Source organism: Chlorocebus sabaeus, chromosome 9 (genome assembly GCF_047675955.1).
Source record: "Chlorocebus sabaeus isolate Y175 chromosome 9, mChlSab1.0.hap1, whole genome shotgun sequence".
Classification (NCBI taxonomy): Eukaryota; Metazoa; Chordata; class Mammalia; order Primates; family Cercopithecidae; genus Chlorocebus; species Chlorocebus sabaeus.
Genome location: NC_132912.1, coordinates 1,132,705 through 1,152,503, shown reverse-complemented (window position 1 = coordinate 1,152,503; position 19,799 = coordinate 1,132,705). Strand labels below are relative to the sequence as shown.

General features: G+C 46.6%; 1 protein-coding gene across 3 annotated transcripts in view; it reads right to left on the bottom strand.

Moving 5' to 3' along the window:
* Positions 1 to 572: 572 nt before the first annotated feature.
* WDR37 (WD repeat domain 37) overlaps positions 573 to 19,799 on the bottom strand; it is a 74,118-nt gene continuing 54,891 nt past the window's right edge. For all 3 annotated transcript variants that reach the window (XM_008002103.3, XM_008002102.3, XM_008002104.3), the window contains exons 12-14: positions 8,297 to 8,431; positions 7,647 to 7,761; positions 573 to 3,500 (exon numbers count right to left, since the gene is read on the bottom strand). In XM_008002103.3, coding sequence (XP_008000294.1) covers positions 3,369 to 3,500; positions 7,647 to 7,761; positions 8,297 to 8,431 — 382 coding nt within the window. In that variant the 3' untranslated portion in view covers positions 573 to 3,368. The remainder of the gene's footprint in view (positions 3,501 to 7,646; positions 7,762 to 8,296; positions 8,432 to 19,799) is intronic.

Here is a 19,799-nt window from a genome sequence, read left to right as displayed (position 1 = left end):
TCAGCCCCAGCCCCAGGCCCAGCCTAGGCCTCAGCCTCACCCACAGCCACAGCACCAGCCCTGGTCTCAGCCTCGGCCTCAGCTTCAGGCATGGCCTCAGCCACAGTCTCAGCCTCCACGCGTGGGTCGGACATGGCCATGCACCAGGAGCCTCCAGGAGCCACTCCCAATCTGGTTTGCATTCTCCCACAGAAAATGGCACCTACTTGCTGTAACTGTTTTTTGTTTGTTTGTTTTTTAACTTTCAAACAAGCTTACTGCAATGAGAACAGTATGAACATTTTATTGTACTGAGGAACTTTACCAAAAATTGTGTCAAACTGTTAACCCTTTTGGAAGTTTTCAGGGTCCTGATGAGGGATGAAGCAGCATAATTATGTATTGTTGAATGTTCACATAAGAGATAGATAGAAAACACAACTGATTTTTTAAGCCTGAAAATTTTTCGAGTGACCAGTATTATATTTGTTCAATTTCTAGGTCATGATATTTATATAGTCATTCACAATGTTTCACCAAAGCAAAACATGAAAAACTGTAAAAATAATAAAAGACTCCCAATAACACAAAGCTTTTATAATAATAATTATGGAACATGGACATTTTAATGAATTTCATATTGCAATGAAGACACTCAACACTTAGAGACAATTATATCAATACAATAAAAACTGATTCCACAGAACACTTATAAATGCATACATTTTCCTCCAAAGAAATATGTTTTTCACAGATTTAAGTAACAAATGATTTATAGAGGATTCTTCAGATTCCAAAATATGTACAGAGTTTTTGTCTCTACCAAAACTGATGAGCAGTGGTTGAAAAAGAGTTGTTTTGCCCAACAGCATGGCTGTTAAGAAATTCTGTATCGATACACAATTTTCAGTAACCACACATTTTCTGTCTATCATTAAATGAAATTCTGGACACATCAGCATACAGGACAAAACTGTTCCCACTTCCAAACACTGTTTCACACGAGATCACATGTGGTTGACAGTATGACTTAATTTAGCCACACACACATACACGCACCATCCCCGATCTTGTCTGTGACTCCTGATTAACACGCTGCAGCAGCAGTGAATGAGCTCACATTAGAAGATGACACAGCAGCGAACAGCAAGGCGCCCCCGCTCCTGAGAGCTGTGCCTGAGCACCGCAGGGCTGCGCCCTGAAGGACATGCAGGAATCCAGTTTCTGAGGTCCCTCCAGTTCGCTGGAGAAGGTGAGCAGCTGTGGCAGTGAAGGGCACCAGCGTGCCTGGAACTCAATGACCACTAGGAATATTGATTTTTAAAAGCCTCAAAAATGTTTAATCTGGCAGGGATCTGGATTTGGCTATTTGCAGCCATTTTTCAATGTTCCTAACCATCATCCTAAAACACCCAGACTTTCAAATTAAACCCTGAGGAACCCAAGCAGGCGGCCTATGCAGTGGCCCCAGAAGCTGCCCTGGGCTCAGACCTTTGCATGTGCAGTGCGGGAGGCTCTGGGAATCGGACCTCCGGCCAAGAGAAAAAGTGAGGCCCCAGCAACATCTGGACACAGCACAGCCCTGCATCAGGCAAGTTCGCTCAGGACAGCAGGAGCTGAAACCTGAGAGTCTAATCAGCCAGAGGGACCAGGTAGGCTCCGTTCTCAGAACAGTGCAGTCAGGAAACAATGTCGGACAAAAACACAACACATTTTTTATCTGTAAAATCAAATGACTGAAATATTTGCTGTTTGTCCCTCAGCCACGTCCGATCCATCTGAGGTCGTTATCAGTTATTCTCGGGCCCCGGGCTGTCAGTCATTTCAGAGTCATTCTAGATGACTTAGATTTGAAGTTCCTCGGGCCAGCTCCTGAAGACCCAAGTATGGAGGTGCCTCTCAGCCCTGGCGAGCTGCACCAAAGAACAGGTCCAAAAGTCCCACGTCCTAATGCACCTGCATCTACCAGTCACCAGATGGGTTCCCTCCTACCTCACCGTAAAACGGGGCAAAACACAAAGACCTGGGGGTGTCACATGACAGCTGCAAATATTACCTTCCTCTGTCTCTCCAAGTGGTGAGCCTCCAGGTGGACGTATTGAAAGGACTGAAAATACAAGAGGCAAGAAAAGAGAGCCTCTTTATCAAAACCATAACTCAGCAAGAAACATTAACGTACAGATACCAGGTGAGCAGTAATTTCCAAGAAGGCAAGAACACCAGGCTACCTCAGCAGTAGCGGGACTGGCACTGAGAGGCGTCCCCACCATGGGGGCTGGAAGTGTCTCGTCACCAGGACCTGCTGGCTGCGGCCATCAGCTTGTGCGCCTAAGTGGAGAGCCTACACCTACAGGACACGTCGGTGTGACTGTCTTTCCTGCCTTCTGAACTGAACTCAGTATTCCAGCTATAAACCAAAGTGCTCCAGCCAGGCAACAGTGAGACCCAAAGTTTCCCAAAGACCCGTCTCTGAGGTAGTGTTGTTGGCTCTCAAACACCACCACGGGAGTGAGCCCATTCGGAAGCACACGACCGAGGTGCAGAGAATTAACTGGGCTCTGTGTGCAGGCGGCAGGGCCTCTTATCAAGGTCAAGTCACATTCAATGGACAAGTCATTTGAAACATCTAAAGCCTGTTTATAACCATAGCTATAAATTAAAGTGCTTTACATTTTGCTTAATATTTGAAATCGGTGATTAGAATCCTATTTCAAAATTTGGTAGCATGAGAGCTCAAGAGATTGAAATGATTTTCTATAAAAAAGCAGAAAACTTTTCTTTCCTAAAGAAATTCCAAATGGTGCAAATCCAACATCCCATGCTTTTTTTTAACTTCTCAACTCCAGGTTACCTTTGCAGAACTGTAACAGAAATCAGAGTGGAAGCTGACTACACGACAGCACGTGCTGAACTTCACGTGAGGTAAACACAAACTCCCGGAGCGATCCTGCTGGTCACCAGCCAACACAGGCAGCCCCACAGTCTTCCCAGCACAGGCAGATACATACAGTTACTTCAGGGAATGCAGGACTGCCAACGCCGCAACGTAATACAGAGGTTCACATGTAATTCACACAAATGTAATGCCCTACTGTTCACCTGTCCAATGTCAACAACTCACAAGCATTTCATGTGCTACATGGGAGGTGAGCTTTGCCTCTACTGCCCAGAGGATCCAATACACACACATATACAAGACAAAAGTAAAAAATACGACCACACATTTCTCTGTACATTTCATGCAAGCTGGGCACTATGTGAAAAGAACATATACAAAGCACCCTTCCCAGGGTCAAACTCGCACAAAATGGCTGATTAATATGCAGAAAAGCCTGCACCCATCAAAGGTCTGTGCTGGCAAAGAGTGAAACTAAGGACTGCCGGTGTCCTTATTTCTCTTGTAGCAATGCAGGGATGTTGATGTTCCAACCAATGGCTTGCCGGTCAAACCCACAGGTGAACAGATTGCACACGGGGTGGTCTTCACTCCATGCCGAGCAGCACACCATTCTCCTGTGGCCCTAGTGACGATCAAACAAACTAAAATCAGTGCATTATTCCCGAAAGTAAGATTTATAAGACCTCAGCGAAATGAATACCCACATCACTCAAAGTAAGAAAGTTACAAGAAAATAACATGGTGCCCAGGATTAGTCCCAAGGACTGCGGAGCACGGACCGCCAAGCATGGACCATGGATCACGGACCGCCGAGCACCAACCGCTGCCGAACACAGACCACCGAGCACCCCATGGATCATAGAGCACGGACTGCCGAGCACGGACTGCCGAGCACTGACCGCCGAGCCCAGCAGAGCCGCCAGGACGAGTGAGGCCAAGATGCCGGTGAGCACAAGGGTTGGTGGAACCCGCCCCAAAACCACTGTATGACTCCTTCTTTAAGAAAATATGAGTAAGATTACAGTCAGACAAAAAAAAAATGATCAACGTGAAAATTTTGAATAAATGAGGCTAGGAGATATTTAGGGATAGATTAAATGATATTCACTCAAATACTTCAAATAGGATTTCAACAAATAACTGGCTTCAGTAATAAAGGAACTGGAAAAATACATTTGGTGTCATATAAAACAAGGATAAATAAATGGCCTTTTAGGTAGATTCCTGCCATCTTCAGCAATTCCACTTAAATATCAGCATGTTGGAAAAGTTACTGCAAAATATGTGACAGAGCAATAGCATATTGGTGTGTATGTAGGTAGCAGATGCAGACTCTTAGCCAACACTTAGAATGTCTGTAAGCAGTGCCTTAGGACCCATCTGCATTTTCTAAATTACACAACAGCTCTGATACGTTGCTATTACAGCAGTGAGTCAGTATTAAGTAAAGCTGACAGATTAAGAAACACCCAAAGAATGGCATAAAATTTTCCTGCAAAATATTCACATATAAATATGCTATTTATACATCTGGAGAGAGAACCACAATAGCTATTTATACATCTGGAGAGAGAACCACAATAGCTATTTATACATCTGGAGAGAGAATCACAAAAGGCCAGAAAAATAAAATAATTGTAAGAAAGACCACATAACAAAGGGTTACAAAAGGCACAAAAAAGGAAGCAGCAATGCATCCATTAACTGGCAGTAAAACCAAGGCTGTGGGCAAGAGCTCTTCACAGTGAAACTCAAGGCATTTGCTGCGGAAGTGCCAAAGACAAAGAGCTTCCAGAAGAAAGCCAGCCAGGCTTTCACCGCCGGCAGAGCTCCCATGGGATTTCCATCTCTCGTGCGCCCACAGCATTGCCACCCAGGAAGCAGATGCACCCCGAAGATGTCCCATGCCATCGTGGCAGCCCCAGTGTACATGATGTGCTGCTCCAGGACACTCAGCACGGGGCCCCGTGGGCCTCCACTTCGCGGGGACCCTTGAGCGCCGTGGGCCTCCACTTCGCGGGGACCCTTGAGCCCCGTGGGCCTCCACTTCGCGGGGACCCTTGAGCGCCGTGGGCCTCCACTTCGCGGGGACCCTTGAGCCCCGTGGGCCTCCACTTCGCGGGGACCCTTGAGCCCCGTGGGCCTCCACTTCGCGGGGACCCTCACGCTCTGTGAGCCTCCACTTCACAGAGGCCCTCATGCAGCGACCCTCACACCCCATGAGCCCTCACTTCATAGGGACCCTCGCGCCCCGTGAGTCTCCACATCACAGAGACCCTCACGCAGTGACCCTCGCGCCCCATGAGCCTGCTCTTCACAGGAACCCTGACCCTGGACCTCCTGACTCTCCACCAAGCTCGCTTTCCCAAAACTCACACTGGGAAGTCACACCTACTCCAGCACTACAGGGAAATATTTTCAGTAAGTTCCTTTCACTCCACCACTTAAAGGCTCAAATAAGTGTTTTGTTTTCTCTCTTCCAAGTCGGTTAGCTGAAGAAGTAAGAACAATATAAGTCGGTGATTTCCAGCAGGGTTCTGCGACACTGAAAACCACATTTATTTATCTGAAGAGGTGTTACAAGTTCTAAATAAAGTTAAATCACATTCATTAATCTTAAAAATAAATCTATTTCACAAGTTAATGGGTGCAGCACACCAACATGGCACATGTATACATATGTAACAAACCTGCACGTTGTGCACATGTACCCTAGAACTTAAAGTATAATTAAAAAATAAAAAATAAATACATCTATTTCACATACCACTTTAGGAGGGAATAAACCCAGGCACAACAGAATCCTACAATGTCAACAAAGTTGAATGTTCACAGATAACTGAAAAGAAAACTGTCTACACAGAATTAGGGCCACGAAGAACCATTCAGAATTCCATTTCTCTGAGGGAAAATACTCTCAAAGTAATAAAGTCGTAATTCATAGTCATAAACAAATAGTTCTCATGAATTTGTGCTTCAAAATGCAAACTTTACATGCTGCACAGAAATTTTACAATTCACACAGGCATGTTGAAAAGACAACATTCTACTATGTCTAAGATGCAGCTGAGAGGACACATAAGTGATACTCAGCTGTTAACAAAACATGAAAAGATTCCCCAGGACAAGCAATTTACGGCTGTGTTAGGGGTTGTGAAGCATATTTTAGTCTAATGTCATGAAATTTTTCTACTCCACTATTTTGATGTGTATCAAGGAGTAAAAACATCAATAATTAACTTCAAACAGTGCACTCTCACGCTGTGAAGGGGACTGAAGAGACACCTGGTCTCAGTGAAGGTCATTTCCAGAAAGTCTGTGCCACTTGAAGAAAAGGTGTTGCTGTGCTGAGAGAGCCCCCACTTTCGCACGTGCCTCCCGAATCACCCAACCTGCCTGCAGTTTCTGAGGCTCACACCCCGCAGGGCAGCTGCGGCCCATGAGCCACGAGTTGATCTCCAGACTGAGCCACAGAGGCACTGAGGGGGCCACCGGAGCAGCCTGCAGGTGTGTGCGGCCCTGTGCAGCCACAGGAGGCCTCAGGGAACAAATCCATTTACTCACACAGGTATCCAGACAGTACTCCAACAAGATCAAAAGACAGGAAAGAGGGATCATCTATGAGGGGTTCCATTATGCACAATGCTGGGGAGACGCTGCCTTGACCACGGGAAGTTTCTGTGCATTGCAGCTGCCCCTGTGACCTCCCAGGGGAAAGCCAACAGCAAATGCTGCCCACACTACAGCGAGGCCCGACTGCAGAGCTCATCAGAGTCGCGAGGGAATTTGAACACTGGCCCCCAGGCCCCCTAGGCCTCTGCATCTGTGCGGGTGCCGTGGAGTCTCGATTCTCTTTGCGCCTTCCAGGCAACCAGGACAGGTGGGCTGAACAGCACATAGCAAGAAACTCCCTCTGCTGTCTTCCAAAGTTAGTAAGGAGCAACCCTTCACTAACAAGAAACTAACATTTAAATAGATTTTTTCCTGTCGTCAACAGCCTGCCATAGAAACGTGTTTTTCTGGCTGGAGGTGGAAGAGATCCCACCTTAAAGACCCCCCAACCTACAACCAACCCGGCTTCTGCCTGGCCACAATGCCCACTCAACACTTCCAGTCTGTACAGACACAACTGCAGACATCTAAGTCTGCTTCCCTACAGAGCTGCCACCACTAACACGTGCACCAAAAGGCTCGTTCCGCATGGCTGTGAAACAGAGGAACTGCATGTTTTGTTTATTTTTAAACTTAAAAACTGATCATGGTATTAAGAACACTGGGCTGGGTGCGGTGGCTCACGCCTGTAATCCTAGCACTTTGGGAAGCTGAGGCGGGCAGATCACTTGAGGTCAGGAGTTTGAGACCAGCCTGACCAACTTGGAGAAACCCCGTCTCTACTAAAAGTGCAAAATTAGCCAGGCATGGTGGCACATGCCTGTAATCTCAGCTACTCGGGAAGGTGAGGCAGAAGAATTGCTTGAACCCACGAGACAGAGGATGCGGTGAGATCACGCCATCGCACTCCAGCCTGGGCAACAAGAGCAAAACTCCATTTCACAAAAAAAAAAAAAGAACACTGAGGTAGGTGTGGAATAACTCGGGTATACAACTCTACTTCTTCAACTTTAAATTTTATGAACTCTAAATACAGCTCAAGTATTTCCAACGAAAACTTAGCATGCAAAGACTTAGTAACAAAATAAGAATGTAAAATATCTCTACCCGTCCTCTTCCACCATGCCCTGCGTATGCACACCGACCGTGCTGTTACCTGTCGGCTGCTCCGGGGAAGCCGTGCCAGGCGCACTCCTGACATATCAAACAGTCTCACTTGTCGGTTGTCATGGGGGAGGGCTATAATTTTTTGGCCGACACATACATTGATCCTGCAAAGAAGAGGTAAAAGTGGGTTGTGTATAAAACAGTGACACTGTAAGTTTTTGAATTTACAGATAATGAGGCAGGAGGTTCCATATTATTCACATTTCAAGGCTAACTACATTAACACACTGCGTGTGCCACCTGCTTACAGTATTCAAAAGAGATCAAGTTACTCACACGTAGCTACAAGATCACACAGACCCCACGCACATACACACAATACACGCACACACACTGCTCAATGGTAGAACCAGACCCACCCAGACACAAGACCAACCCTCACAAGAAGTCAAGAGAAGCCCTGCACATCTGCCACAAATGTGTCATTCTCATTCTTACAAATCTCACTGATCCTACCTGGTTTTAGGCTCAGTTAGTTTAAGTTTTCATGGAATACTGAAACTGCATTAGAGGACAAAGGAACCTAAACCATTGTTCCCAGGGTTCTATCAATTAAACCTCCATGAATAAAACATGAAATCACAATCAACCCTTTCCCATCAGACTACGCCACTTACTTAACCAACAGTTTGACGTTACCTGTTAATGGCAGAGTCCGTGCGAATAGTTGCAATGGGGGATCTCATATTTTTCAAGTCCCAGACTTTCACCGTGCGGTCATCGCTGCCTGAAACCACGTTGTCTCCCACGGTGAACACGGCAGAGGTCACAGTGCTACAAGCAGAGGGCACAGGGTCAGACACAACAGCAGGTGCAGGACGCGACACCACACCCCACACACATCCCTGACCAAGTGGGTGGGAAGGAGGTCGGAGAAGCGCAGACTCACAGCTGTCTCCTCTGCAAACTGCTCCCGCCTCCCAAAGCCTCTCCACCAGTGCAAGAAAAGGACACCTGATTTCTTCCCAGTGGATTAGAAACACACAGTCCATTCTACTCTATTCCACATCTCCAGGCAACGGAATGAAGAGAGGTTACAGAAAGTAGGGTTGGACAGAACATGCCCAAATGTCTACACATCTGGGTCTATGGCAGAGAATTTAAAAAAATCCATTCCAACAACAACTCTCAATCAATGTAATCATAACACAGGAGTTACGAGAAAAACATTCTGACAACTCAACAATTCAAACACAGACAAAGGACTTGGATCAACATTTTCCCAAAGAAGATATACAAACAGCCAAGAAGCCCCACACACTAGCGTTCACAGTAGCATTACTGACAACTGCCAAAGAGATGCAAACAACCCACATGTCCATCAGCAGATGGATTTAATGTGGCATGTACACATAATGGAATATTATTCAGTCGTAAAAAAAGAAACTCTAACACAAGCTACGACATGAATGAACTCTCAAGAATCCCCCTCATCTAAGATCCCTGGACTAGGCAAATTCATAGACACAGGAAGTATAACAGAGGTTCTCGGGGTCTGGGGGACAGGCATGAATAGTTTCACAGGCACATCTAAGATCCCTGGACTAGGCAAATTCATAGACACGGGAAGTAGAACACAGGTTCTTGGGGTAAGGGGGGCAGGCAAGAATAGTTTCATGAGTGCAGAGTTTCCATTTGAGATAATGAAAAAGCACGGGAAATAGTGCTGGTGGTTGTACAACAATGTGAATTGATTTAATGCCACTGAAATACACACATAAAAACAGTTAAAATAGTAAGTTTTATATTATGTATATTGAAACACAATTTTTATCTTAAAAAGTTTGAGGAGAAAAATTCAACATCACAACCACTCTTGGAACCTGCTTATATAAATCCAAAATAATAACAATTTTCTTTTTAATTCAAATGTGTTGAAATATGTGGCCCTCAGGGAGAGGGGCTCAAGGAACCAAAGGGGCCCTAAAACGGCTAAAATGGGAGACACACCCTAAAGATGAAAAGTACCATAAAGACAAGAAGAGATGGGGAAGAAAGGTTTCATCAGTTTGTGTTAAACTCTTTCATCAACTTTGCTCTTGAAATGTAAAAAACAGTGTATGACATGGTGCTAAGTGTATTAAATACCCTTACTAGTGGTAAAATTGGATTAAACATATAAACAAAGTATGTTATCACTTGAATTGCACTGAGAATCACTGAAGAAACCCAGGCAAAATCTACAGAGGAAACCATGTCCTCACTGGCTGAGGCTGTGCTGGCGGTGGCTGGGGCGACTACCTTAACCAGCAATCAAAGGAAAGTCTCTGGCACTTGCCAGAAGGTATTTAAGACTCAAATAATAAAACGACATTTGAAGAAGAAAATTCAATCACCTCTTCGCTCACTGGCAAAGTTCAGTAAAAAGAGTGTGATAAAAACCTTACTTTCCCTGTGAGCTCAGGGCACACCATCCAGGCAGGATCCACAGCTCTCTTCAGCAGCGGCCGGGGGGGGGCTGCATGTCCTGCCTGGCTCAGCGCTGGGGTGGGTCCGCGTGCTCGCCAGTCCCCCATGACTGGCCCACCCAGGAAGACATGGTCTGACTTCAGGACACAGTGGGCAGATCCTGAGACGCAGGAGCAGTGCCTTCTCGGAGAGACACAGGCTTGACCCCTACACTGTCTCCCAGGGCACAAAAACTGGGGTCACTCACTCTGTACAGAGGCTCCAAACCCACCTCACCCCTCACTAAAGCGGCTGAGATACCTACATAGATGATAAGCATGTGAATTTCCACCTATCCATGAAGGAAGTGTCCTCTCGTCATCACAAATCACTAATGTACGTGGACCAAAAGCTTGGTTTCCACATCTACCCTCACCGAGGTCCGGTCCATAAAAATTGCTTGGAACTCTGGAGTCCAATTAAATGCCAGTTGTCCCAGCCACTGAAGCTGTACCGTGACATGGGATTTCATGCTCTATGCGGCCCTGGATGAGAGGAGCACCATCCAGTCACCAAGACCATTTATGAAAATCCTCCTCATTTAAGTGGACACGAGCTGAGTTCTAATTAAGTCTAAGTTCCACTGCATTAAGACAAGGTTTTTAAAAATATAACATCAAAGTACAGCAAAGTTACTAAGAATCAAGGAGTGTCAACAACACCTGGCAACACGCTCTGACACTGAGGCCCCGGAACACAGTCGGGATGATGTGGCAGCGACCGTTTTCACGTCTGCCTTCTCAAAGGCCTGGTCGTGGTGCCCACAGCTGCAGTGTGGATTTGCTGATACTTATTCCCCCGCTCGGGGCCCTTCCCTGTGGGGCAGCATCCTGGCCTGTGGATGTAGCAGCCGCCCTGCCCAGGTCCATGAGAAACTAGAGCAGGCCCCTCCCCAGGGGTGACAACCAACATCGTCTCCTGGGGGGAAACTGCTCCACTGGAAACCGCAGCATCACACGGGGCAGGACACAAACAAACGCCCAGCCGGGTAACAATGGCAGCACGGGTAATGAGGGCAGCACGGGTAACTAGAGCAGCATGAGCAGAGAAGAGAAACTCTGCAAAATCAACCTGGTAACACCTCCAGATTCTTCATCTAAAAAAATAAAAACAACGTGAGGGCTTGACTATGAATCAGACGCTGCCATGCTTCAGTGAGAAGGTTACAATGAGGCTTAGAGGACTCCGACTGCTGGGGGAGCCTGGAAGAGCGACAGGAGAGCTGCCCCCGACTTCTTTCTGAACTGGAGTCTTCAGGAGGTTTGGCCAAGTTAAATTTCAGTGAACATTCTGCTAAATTAATAGGAAAAAAGGCTCAACAAAAGATCGCCTAACCCCATGTTAATGAAATGCTGAAAGACATTAGGTTTTTAATAAATCACAATCCTGACAAGTATTGTCGGACATCAAAAGAAAAAAGAACTGGCAAAGAGGCAGCAGTTTCCAAGGCACCCTCAGCCCACAGGTCCCACGGGGAGGCTGGCGCGCACCGCCGTGCACTGGAAATGGTTCCGACGCTGCCAAACTCCGGCAAACTCATTTATCTTGTCGTGTGGGGCAGCCGAGCGTGCTCCTCCAGCTGACAGTGCGGCACCTCCTCGTCGCACACCACTGCCTGGTCTGGAACATTCCGCTCCCTCCGCGGGTCTCCATCAGCGGAAACGCCGCGAAGCTGGCATCCTCATTAGGACCAACAGCTGTCTCGCAGTCACACAGAGACACAGAACCGCTTCTGCATAACAATCTGCCGAAATTTCACGGCTAAGGAAAAGAAGACACGACGTGGAAAACACTGGGCCACAAAGCGCTGATGGGAGTGCTTTTCCGGCAGGACATCAAACACTGACGATCGTTTCCTTTCCTATTTTTAAAACGCAGCTTCCTCGAGGTAATGTGTTTACCTCTGAGGAGCACGCCTGTGTGTCCACAGACAGCAAGGGTGCTCGAGGGGGAGGCCTGCGGACGGCAGTCCCTTCCTTGGAACCCAGGCTTCTCAGTCAAGGCACTGAGAATAGATCTTTGAAAATGAACAGCTGTGAAACAGGCACCACTGTGGCTTTATTATTTTGGCAGGTCAACTGTTCTATTACAGTGCTGATACAAAAGTACAACACCTGTGTCACCAACAACCCTGACCTTAAAACAGTGCTCTAAGTAACCAAAGGACACCCCAACAAGCCAGCCCAGGAACCCCGGGTGCCCCTCGGAGAGGGCGCTTCACAGTGCAAGGGAACATGTGGGGTAGCTGCGTTGTGTTCAGAGTTACCAGAGTCCTTCCTGCAATTTCTAAGCTATCTGCATGAAATCCAACTCCTAACACATTAATCAGGTCTTCCCTTCACAGCCAGGCAGCCCAAATGCACACTCAGGGTCTCCGAAGTTCCATCCCGGCCTTTCTCATCATCCACATCTTTCGGAATTCAAGAACTCACACAAGCATTCGTTCGACGAACTCGGAGGACTGACCAAGAAACGGAAAAGTCACATTCGAATAAGACACATTTCTAAATACTCCTTGATGGCTACCTCCCAAAAAAGTGGACTCTTAAAATAAAAAAAACTATCAAAGCAAAAATCAAGTATGTATCACACGTGATTCTTTTTTAGAATTTCAAATTCAACTGTTCCCTGGAGAAGTCAGCTCTCCTAATGCATAGTTCTACCTCAGTAGTCTCATGGGGCCATGCTACTCTCCAAACCCCTCTCGGCAAAAATAATGAGAGATTTCCCAACTAAGTCACTGATAAGGGCTGCACTACAGAACTGTTCATGCAACAAATATTTATTAAGCACTGGCTGTGTGCAGGCCCCGCTCCTCGTGAGACAGTGTGCAGCAGAGGAGGAGGTAAAGTCACTCCAGTGACGCCTCCCTCCTCCCAGCGAAGGGGGCAAGTGACCAGCCACTTATAAGGTCAGCAGTGTTAGGCACACAATAGCACTCTAAGGGCTGGAAGTGCTGCCAACAGGCAGCACAGCAAAGCTACAAGAAGCCTCTGCAATATCCGTGTTTACCACAGTCCACAGAGAAGAGCTTCTAAAGTGACTTCAGACTACACTAAAGCCTCCCTAAGATCTGATTAACTGAATTAATAAGAACCTTTCCACAGACTATTCAAAGAAAACATTTACTTCAGTATAACCTCACCCAGCCAAAAATAAGGTTCTAAAGATCAGGTCCATGAACTATAGGGGCACAGTAAGAACACTCTTCTGCTAGCTGAAGAGCTTCACCTTGGCTATGACACAAAGAAAGAAGACCCATTACAGAAACACTGATCTGTGGCGCCTCGGTGGGATTGAATGAGAAACAGCGTTAGAAACCAACACAAAAATGGCAAAACGCAACAACTGACTTCCAGAGAAGCCAAAACAAAACAAAACACAACAGAGACAAACAGTAACACCCAGCCTGTGAGGCCATCAGGGCAGGGAGGCAGCGTGGCAGTGCGTGCACACTCCTAAAGCACTGGTATGTCCCTCTCTTACACACACACACACGAAATAGTCTTTTTTTACAAAGTGTTGGTTCTTGAGGGATCATTGGAGAAATCGCTTCTGTGGAACATCGTGCTCTCCAAAGACGGTGTTAAATGAAGTGTTTCTCTGCTCTGCTACTGAGCACCAGAAACCCTGCAGCTCAGATGTGTGCAGGGACTTCAAGCAGAGCTAGCTGAGGGTGGCTGAGTGCACACAGCGCACAGATGCTGATCAGAGGCTGCCAGGCGACCCTCACGTGCCACCCAGGCCCTGGCTCTGCAGTGGACATGCACACAGCATGGTCATCACCATCTTTTCCAAACGTAAGCTGATGCTTTAGGCAGTCGTCCCTCCCCATTCTGCCCCCTCTGCATATCATGCTGGTTTCTGCTGACTTGTGGACTCAGACACCCGCCCCTGTCTCTGGAGTCTGTCCTAAAGTACCTCACAGTTAGGAAGTTTCTAGTATGTGTCAATAGCGTGATGGCTGTCTTACAGTTATCTCAAAGAAAAGTGACAGAATCTGACAGGTCAAAACAAAGCTGTTAAGTAGAGCAATTCAAATGCAATTATTTCCTTAAGTTCTTATTTTATTAGTTTCTGAGTAGCCCTTCTTAAATGAGGAACTTTAAAAGGGTAAAACAGAGATACACTGAATCTCCTCTCACTTTTAAAAACAATATTCTAACTTGGAAACAATTTTAAAATGCATCAACAGGCAGCCAGGCATACTGGGTCACACCTGTAATCCCAGAACTTTGGAAGCTGAGGCAGGAGGATCACTTGAGGCCAAGATTTCGAGAGCAGCCTAAGCAACATAGTGAGACTCCATCTCTACAAAAAACACAAACATTAGCAGGGAGTGGTGGCGCAGCCCTGTAGTCCCTGCTACTCAGGAGGCTGAGGTGGGAGGATCACTTGAGCCCAGGAGGTCAAGATTGCAGTGAGCTGTGATCATGCCACTGCAGTCCAGCCTAGGCAAGAGGGTGAGGCCCTGTCTCAAAAAAATAAACCAATAAAAATTTTAAAACATGCATCAACAAGGGACTAGCTCAGGAAGTTACTGTTACGTTCATACCACAGGACACTGACAGAGAAGGACGGAACGGCAGCTCTGAAGGTGGTGGCATGGCCAGCACTGCTCTGCTGGTAAGAGACAAGGATTCTCCTTTGCACAGAAAGAACCACTGGGCCTAGGTGTGCCCAGCTGCACACTATTATCTGCTAACGTCTCCTTGGCAGTTTCTGTTGTCACAAGACAAAACAGTCACTAGCTAATATACAGGAAACACCCAAGACCACCCCTGAACACGACTGCTGCAGTAAGGTCCTGTTCCCACCAACTGCTGCCCACTACGGTTCTCTGGAATCTGCACCATACTCAGACCAACCAGCAAAGCTCAGAAAAGCTATCACGGGTGACAGTTGGAGTCCTTAGTGACCCTAGCCTCAGTTTTACAATAACCTTGGATATTAGCCAGTTATTACTAAGAGTTGTATTTATATAAATCTATACACTTCCTCAAAATAAAATCACATTTATTAATTTATGCAGTAACATGAATAGAACTGGGGGCCATTATCTTAAGTGAAACAATGCAAACACTGAAAGACAGAGTGTGTGTCCTCACTGGCAAGTGGGAGCAAAACTACGTGCACAAAGGGACAGCGGAGGACTGAAAGGGCAGAGACCCAGGGTGGGGTGGGTGACAGGAGGACTGACAGGGCGGAGACCCAGGGCGGAGTGGGTGATGGGAGGACTGACAGGGCGGAGACCCAGGGTGGGGTGGGTGACAGGAGGACTGACAGGGCGGAGACCCAGGGCGGAGTGGGTGATGGGAGGACTGACAGGGCGGAGACCCGGGGTGGGGTGGGTGACGGGAGGACTGACAGGGCGGAGACCCCAGGCGGAGTGGGTGACGGGAGGACTGACAGGGCGGAGACCCGGGGTGGGGTGGGTGACAGGAGGACTGATGGACAGGGCACAGATGATCCAGGGTGGGGTGGACATGGGACTGATGGACAGGGTGGAGATCTGGGGCAGGGTGGATGACAGGAGGTTGCCTGGTGCGTGCAATGAGCGTCACTCCAGTGAGGGGTACGCTAAAGGCCCTGGCCTCACCTCAGTGGAGTACATCAAGGTAGCAAAACTGCACTCACACTCCAAGAATACATAACAACATTTTGTTAAAATACTCTAATTTAATTTAATTAAAAAAACAACCACCAAGCTTTCAGGCATATGGGTAGGGGATGTAACACTGACAGGAGACACAGGCCTGGCAGCCTGCAGGTCATCCTCATCTCCATGTCACTTCCACCCCAGAGGCCCTTCCACAGGGCCCTGTTGTCCGCAAAGTCAGCACCTGGTAGACGACTGGCTCTCCACCTTCCTCACAGACAAGGACTCAAAAACCATCACCAAAAAGAAAGCAGATCTGAAAGTGGAAAGCAAACTGATTCACAGACCACATGCGGCCTTTCCAATGCCCACCTCCCAGGTGGCCGGCTGGCCGGACAGCACCCAGAGGCCCACACCCGAGCTGACGCCTGCATGCTACCTGTGACCAAGCACAAAGGTCAGGTGCAATTAAAACTGCCCATCATCCAGTTAAAAATGTCACTTTCCAAATACCTTTTCCCTTTAAAAGCATAAAGAAAACCGTTAACACCATGACACAAGGTGCGAAACTGCACACAATCTAGAACTCAGTGTTTAGTACCAAATATCTCCCCCAGGTGTTTGGAAATAAAAGCACACAAAGATGTCATCACTTCAAAGTGATCATTATAATTTTCCAACTGATTTTTTAAAATTTTGTTTGGTTAGATGTGTGTTTTGTTTTCTTTAGAAGAAAGCACCAAAGGCCACATTTGGGGAATAAAGTTAAAATCATTTGTAAAGAATTAAAAAGGAAGAAAACAAAAAAACTTTGCATCCTCAAATATCGCATCCATGTTGAGATGATCTCCTATTTTTTTCTTCATCCTCATTGCCAGCCCGGCACGAGGCAGAGCCACCCGCCACCCACGGAGGAGGTTTAATGGCCAGTGACGCCTCGCCTGTCAGCTCCTTTTTATAGCAACCAAAATAAAAAAGTAAAAAAAAAAAAAAAAAAAAAAGGGAAATGGGGAGAGGAGGAAAATTCTATGGGGTTGGGGTGTGTGGAGGGGAGTCTGAGAACTGAGGCTGGGATCTAAACAGGCAAATGTCATGACAGCAAAAGCCTCTTGCAGGCACGTCTATTCACCCACAGTTCGCACAGTGAGGGCCCACGCTGGAACGGCCTGCGTGTGGGTTCAACCCCCAGATGTATGCAAGGGAATGCTGCAGCCAGGAGAGGGCCAGGCTTATGGAATTACACTGCCAGGTGAAAAACACACAAACAGAAAAGAACTTAGTTCAGGTAAAAAGCACTGACTTCCAGCTGCAGCTCCTGGTGGTTAGGACAAACACAGGCAATCTCAGAGCTTCTGCGGGTTCCGTTCGTTCCAGACCACGCTGTGAGGTAAAGATCGCAGTAAGGCAGATCACACGAGCTGTCTGGTTTTCCAGTGCATATAGAAGCCACAGCCACACCATCACACCACACCATTGCTCACTTAACCATTCCGTTAAGTGAGCAACCGCATTACCTCTAAAAACACAATGTGTGTTTTATAAGTAAGATAAATTTTACCACTGAAAACACTAACAGTCATCTGAGCCTTTGGTGAGTCATCATCTTTTCGCTGGTGGGGGGTCCTGCCTCGATGCTGACAGCTGCTGACTGTTCAGCGTGGCGGCTACTGAAGGCTGGGGCTATTTCTTAAAACGGACAGCAATGATGTCTGCTGCATCAACTGATTCTTCCTTCTACAAAAGATTTCTCTATCGCATGTGATGCTGTTTAAAAGCATTTTACCAAGGCCAGGCATGGTGGCTCACGCCTGTAATCCCAGCACTTTGGGAGGCCAAGGCAGGTGGATCATTTGAGGTTAGGAGTTCAAGACCAGCCTGGCCAACATGGTGAAACCCTGTCTATTAAAAATGTAAAAATTAGCCAGGCATGGTGGCAGATGCCTGTAATCCCAGCTACTCGGAAGGCTGAGGCAGGAGAATCATTTGAACCTGGGAGGCAGAGGTGGCAGTGAGCCAAGATAGCACCACTGCACTATAACCTAGACAACAGGGCAAGACTCCTGTCTCAAAAAAAAAGGCATTTTACCCACAATTGAACTTCAAAACTGGAGTGAGTCCTCTGAAACCCTAACCCTACTGCTGCTTTACCACTGAAGATTATGGAATATTCAAAATCCTTTGCTGTCATTTAAACAGTGTTCATAGCATCTTCACCAAGAGTACATTCCCAGTCAAGAAACCACTTTCTTTACTCATCCATAAGAAGCAGTTCCTTGTCCATTCAAGTTTATCATGAGATTGTAGCAATTCAGTTCCATCTTCAGGATCCACTTCTAATCCTAGTTATCTTCCTGTTTCCACCACACCTGCAGTGACTTTCTCCATTGAAGACTTGTACCCCTCAACGTCTCTCAAATTCCTGTGACATTTTGACCTTCTCCCATGAATCACAAGTGTTCTGAATGGCATCTAGAATGATAAATCCTTTCCAGAAGGTGCTCAATTGACGTTGCCCAGGTCCATCAGAGGAATCACTATCTATGGCAGCTATAGCCTTACGAATGTATTTTTTAAATAATAACACTCGAAAGTCAAAATGACTCCTTGAACCATGGGCTGCAGAATGGGGGTTGTGTTACCAGGCATGACAACATCCATCCCCTTGTACATCTCCAACAGAGCCCTTAGGTGCACTGTCAATAAGCAGTACAATTTTGGGGAAAAAAACACTTTTTTCCTGAGCAGTAGGTCTCAACAGTAGGCTTAAAATATTCAGTAAACCATGGTGTAAACAGATGTGCTCTCATCCAGCCTTTGGTGATCCATTTATAGAGCACAGGCAGAGTAGGTTTCACATAATTCCTAAGGGCCCTAGGATTTTCAGAATGGTAAATGAGCACTGGCTTCAACTGCAAGTCACCAACTGTACTAGCCCCTCACAAGAGAATCAGTCTGTCCTTTGACACCAGGCAATGACTTCTCTAGCTAGGAAAGTTCTAGATGGCATCTTTTTAAACAGAAGGCTGTTTTGTCTACACTGAGAATCTGTTATTAAACACAGCCATCTTCATCGATGATCTCAGCTGGGTCTTCTGGAGAACTTGCTGCAGCTTCTCCATCAGCACTTGCTGCTGCTTTACCTTGCACTCTCATGTTATGGAGACGGCTTCTTTCCTTAAACCTCATGAACCAACCTCTGCTAGCTTCCAGCTTTTCTTCCGCAGCTCCTCACCTCTCTAAGCCCTCACACAATTGAAGACAGTCAGAGCCCTACTGTGGATTAGGATTTGGCTAAAAGGAAAGTTGTGGCTGGTTTAACCAATCCAGACCACTCAAACTTCCTTCATATCAGCATTAGGGTTGTGTTCTTCTCACTTGGAGTAGCAGTTTTACTTTCCTTCCAGAACTTTTCCTTTGCATTCAGAACCTGGCTGTCCGGTTCAGGATGTTCACCTTTCACAGCCTCTCTGCCTTCGACACGTCTTCCTCACTAGCTTTGTTCATTTCCAGCTTTCAAGTGAGGGACACGAAACTCTTCATTTGAACACTGAGAGGTTGTGTTCAAATGAAGAGTTTCGTGTCCCTCACTTGAAAGCTGGAAATGAACAAAGCTTAGTGAGGAAGACATGTCGAAGGCAGAGAGGCTGTAGGGATGTTAGTTGGCCTAACTTCAATAGTGTTGTGTCTCAGGGAGTCAGAAGCCTTAGGAGAAGGTGACAGACGAGGGAATGGTCAGTTAGTAGGTCAGTTGGAACACATACAATTTATCGACTAAGCTCACTGTCTTCTACGGGCAAGGTTCCCAGGACCTCAAAACCAATAATAACAGTTACGGAAAAAGTCACTGACCACCCTCACATAATCACAATGAAAAACTAAGAAATATTGTGAGAATGACCAAAATGTGACAGAGACAGGAAGTGAGCATATGCTGTTGGAAAACTGGCATCAACAAACCTGCTCGGCCAGGGCTAGGCTCCACAGACCTTCATTTGTAAAAAACATCAATCTACGGAGTGCAATCAAACAAGGTATAAGAAATAGCCACCAAGGCACAAAAAAAAAAAAAAAAAAAAAAAGGGAGAAATAGCCACC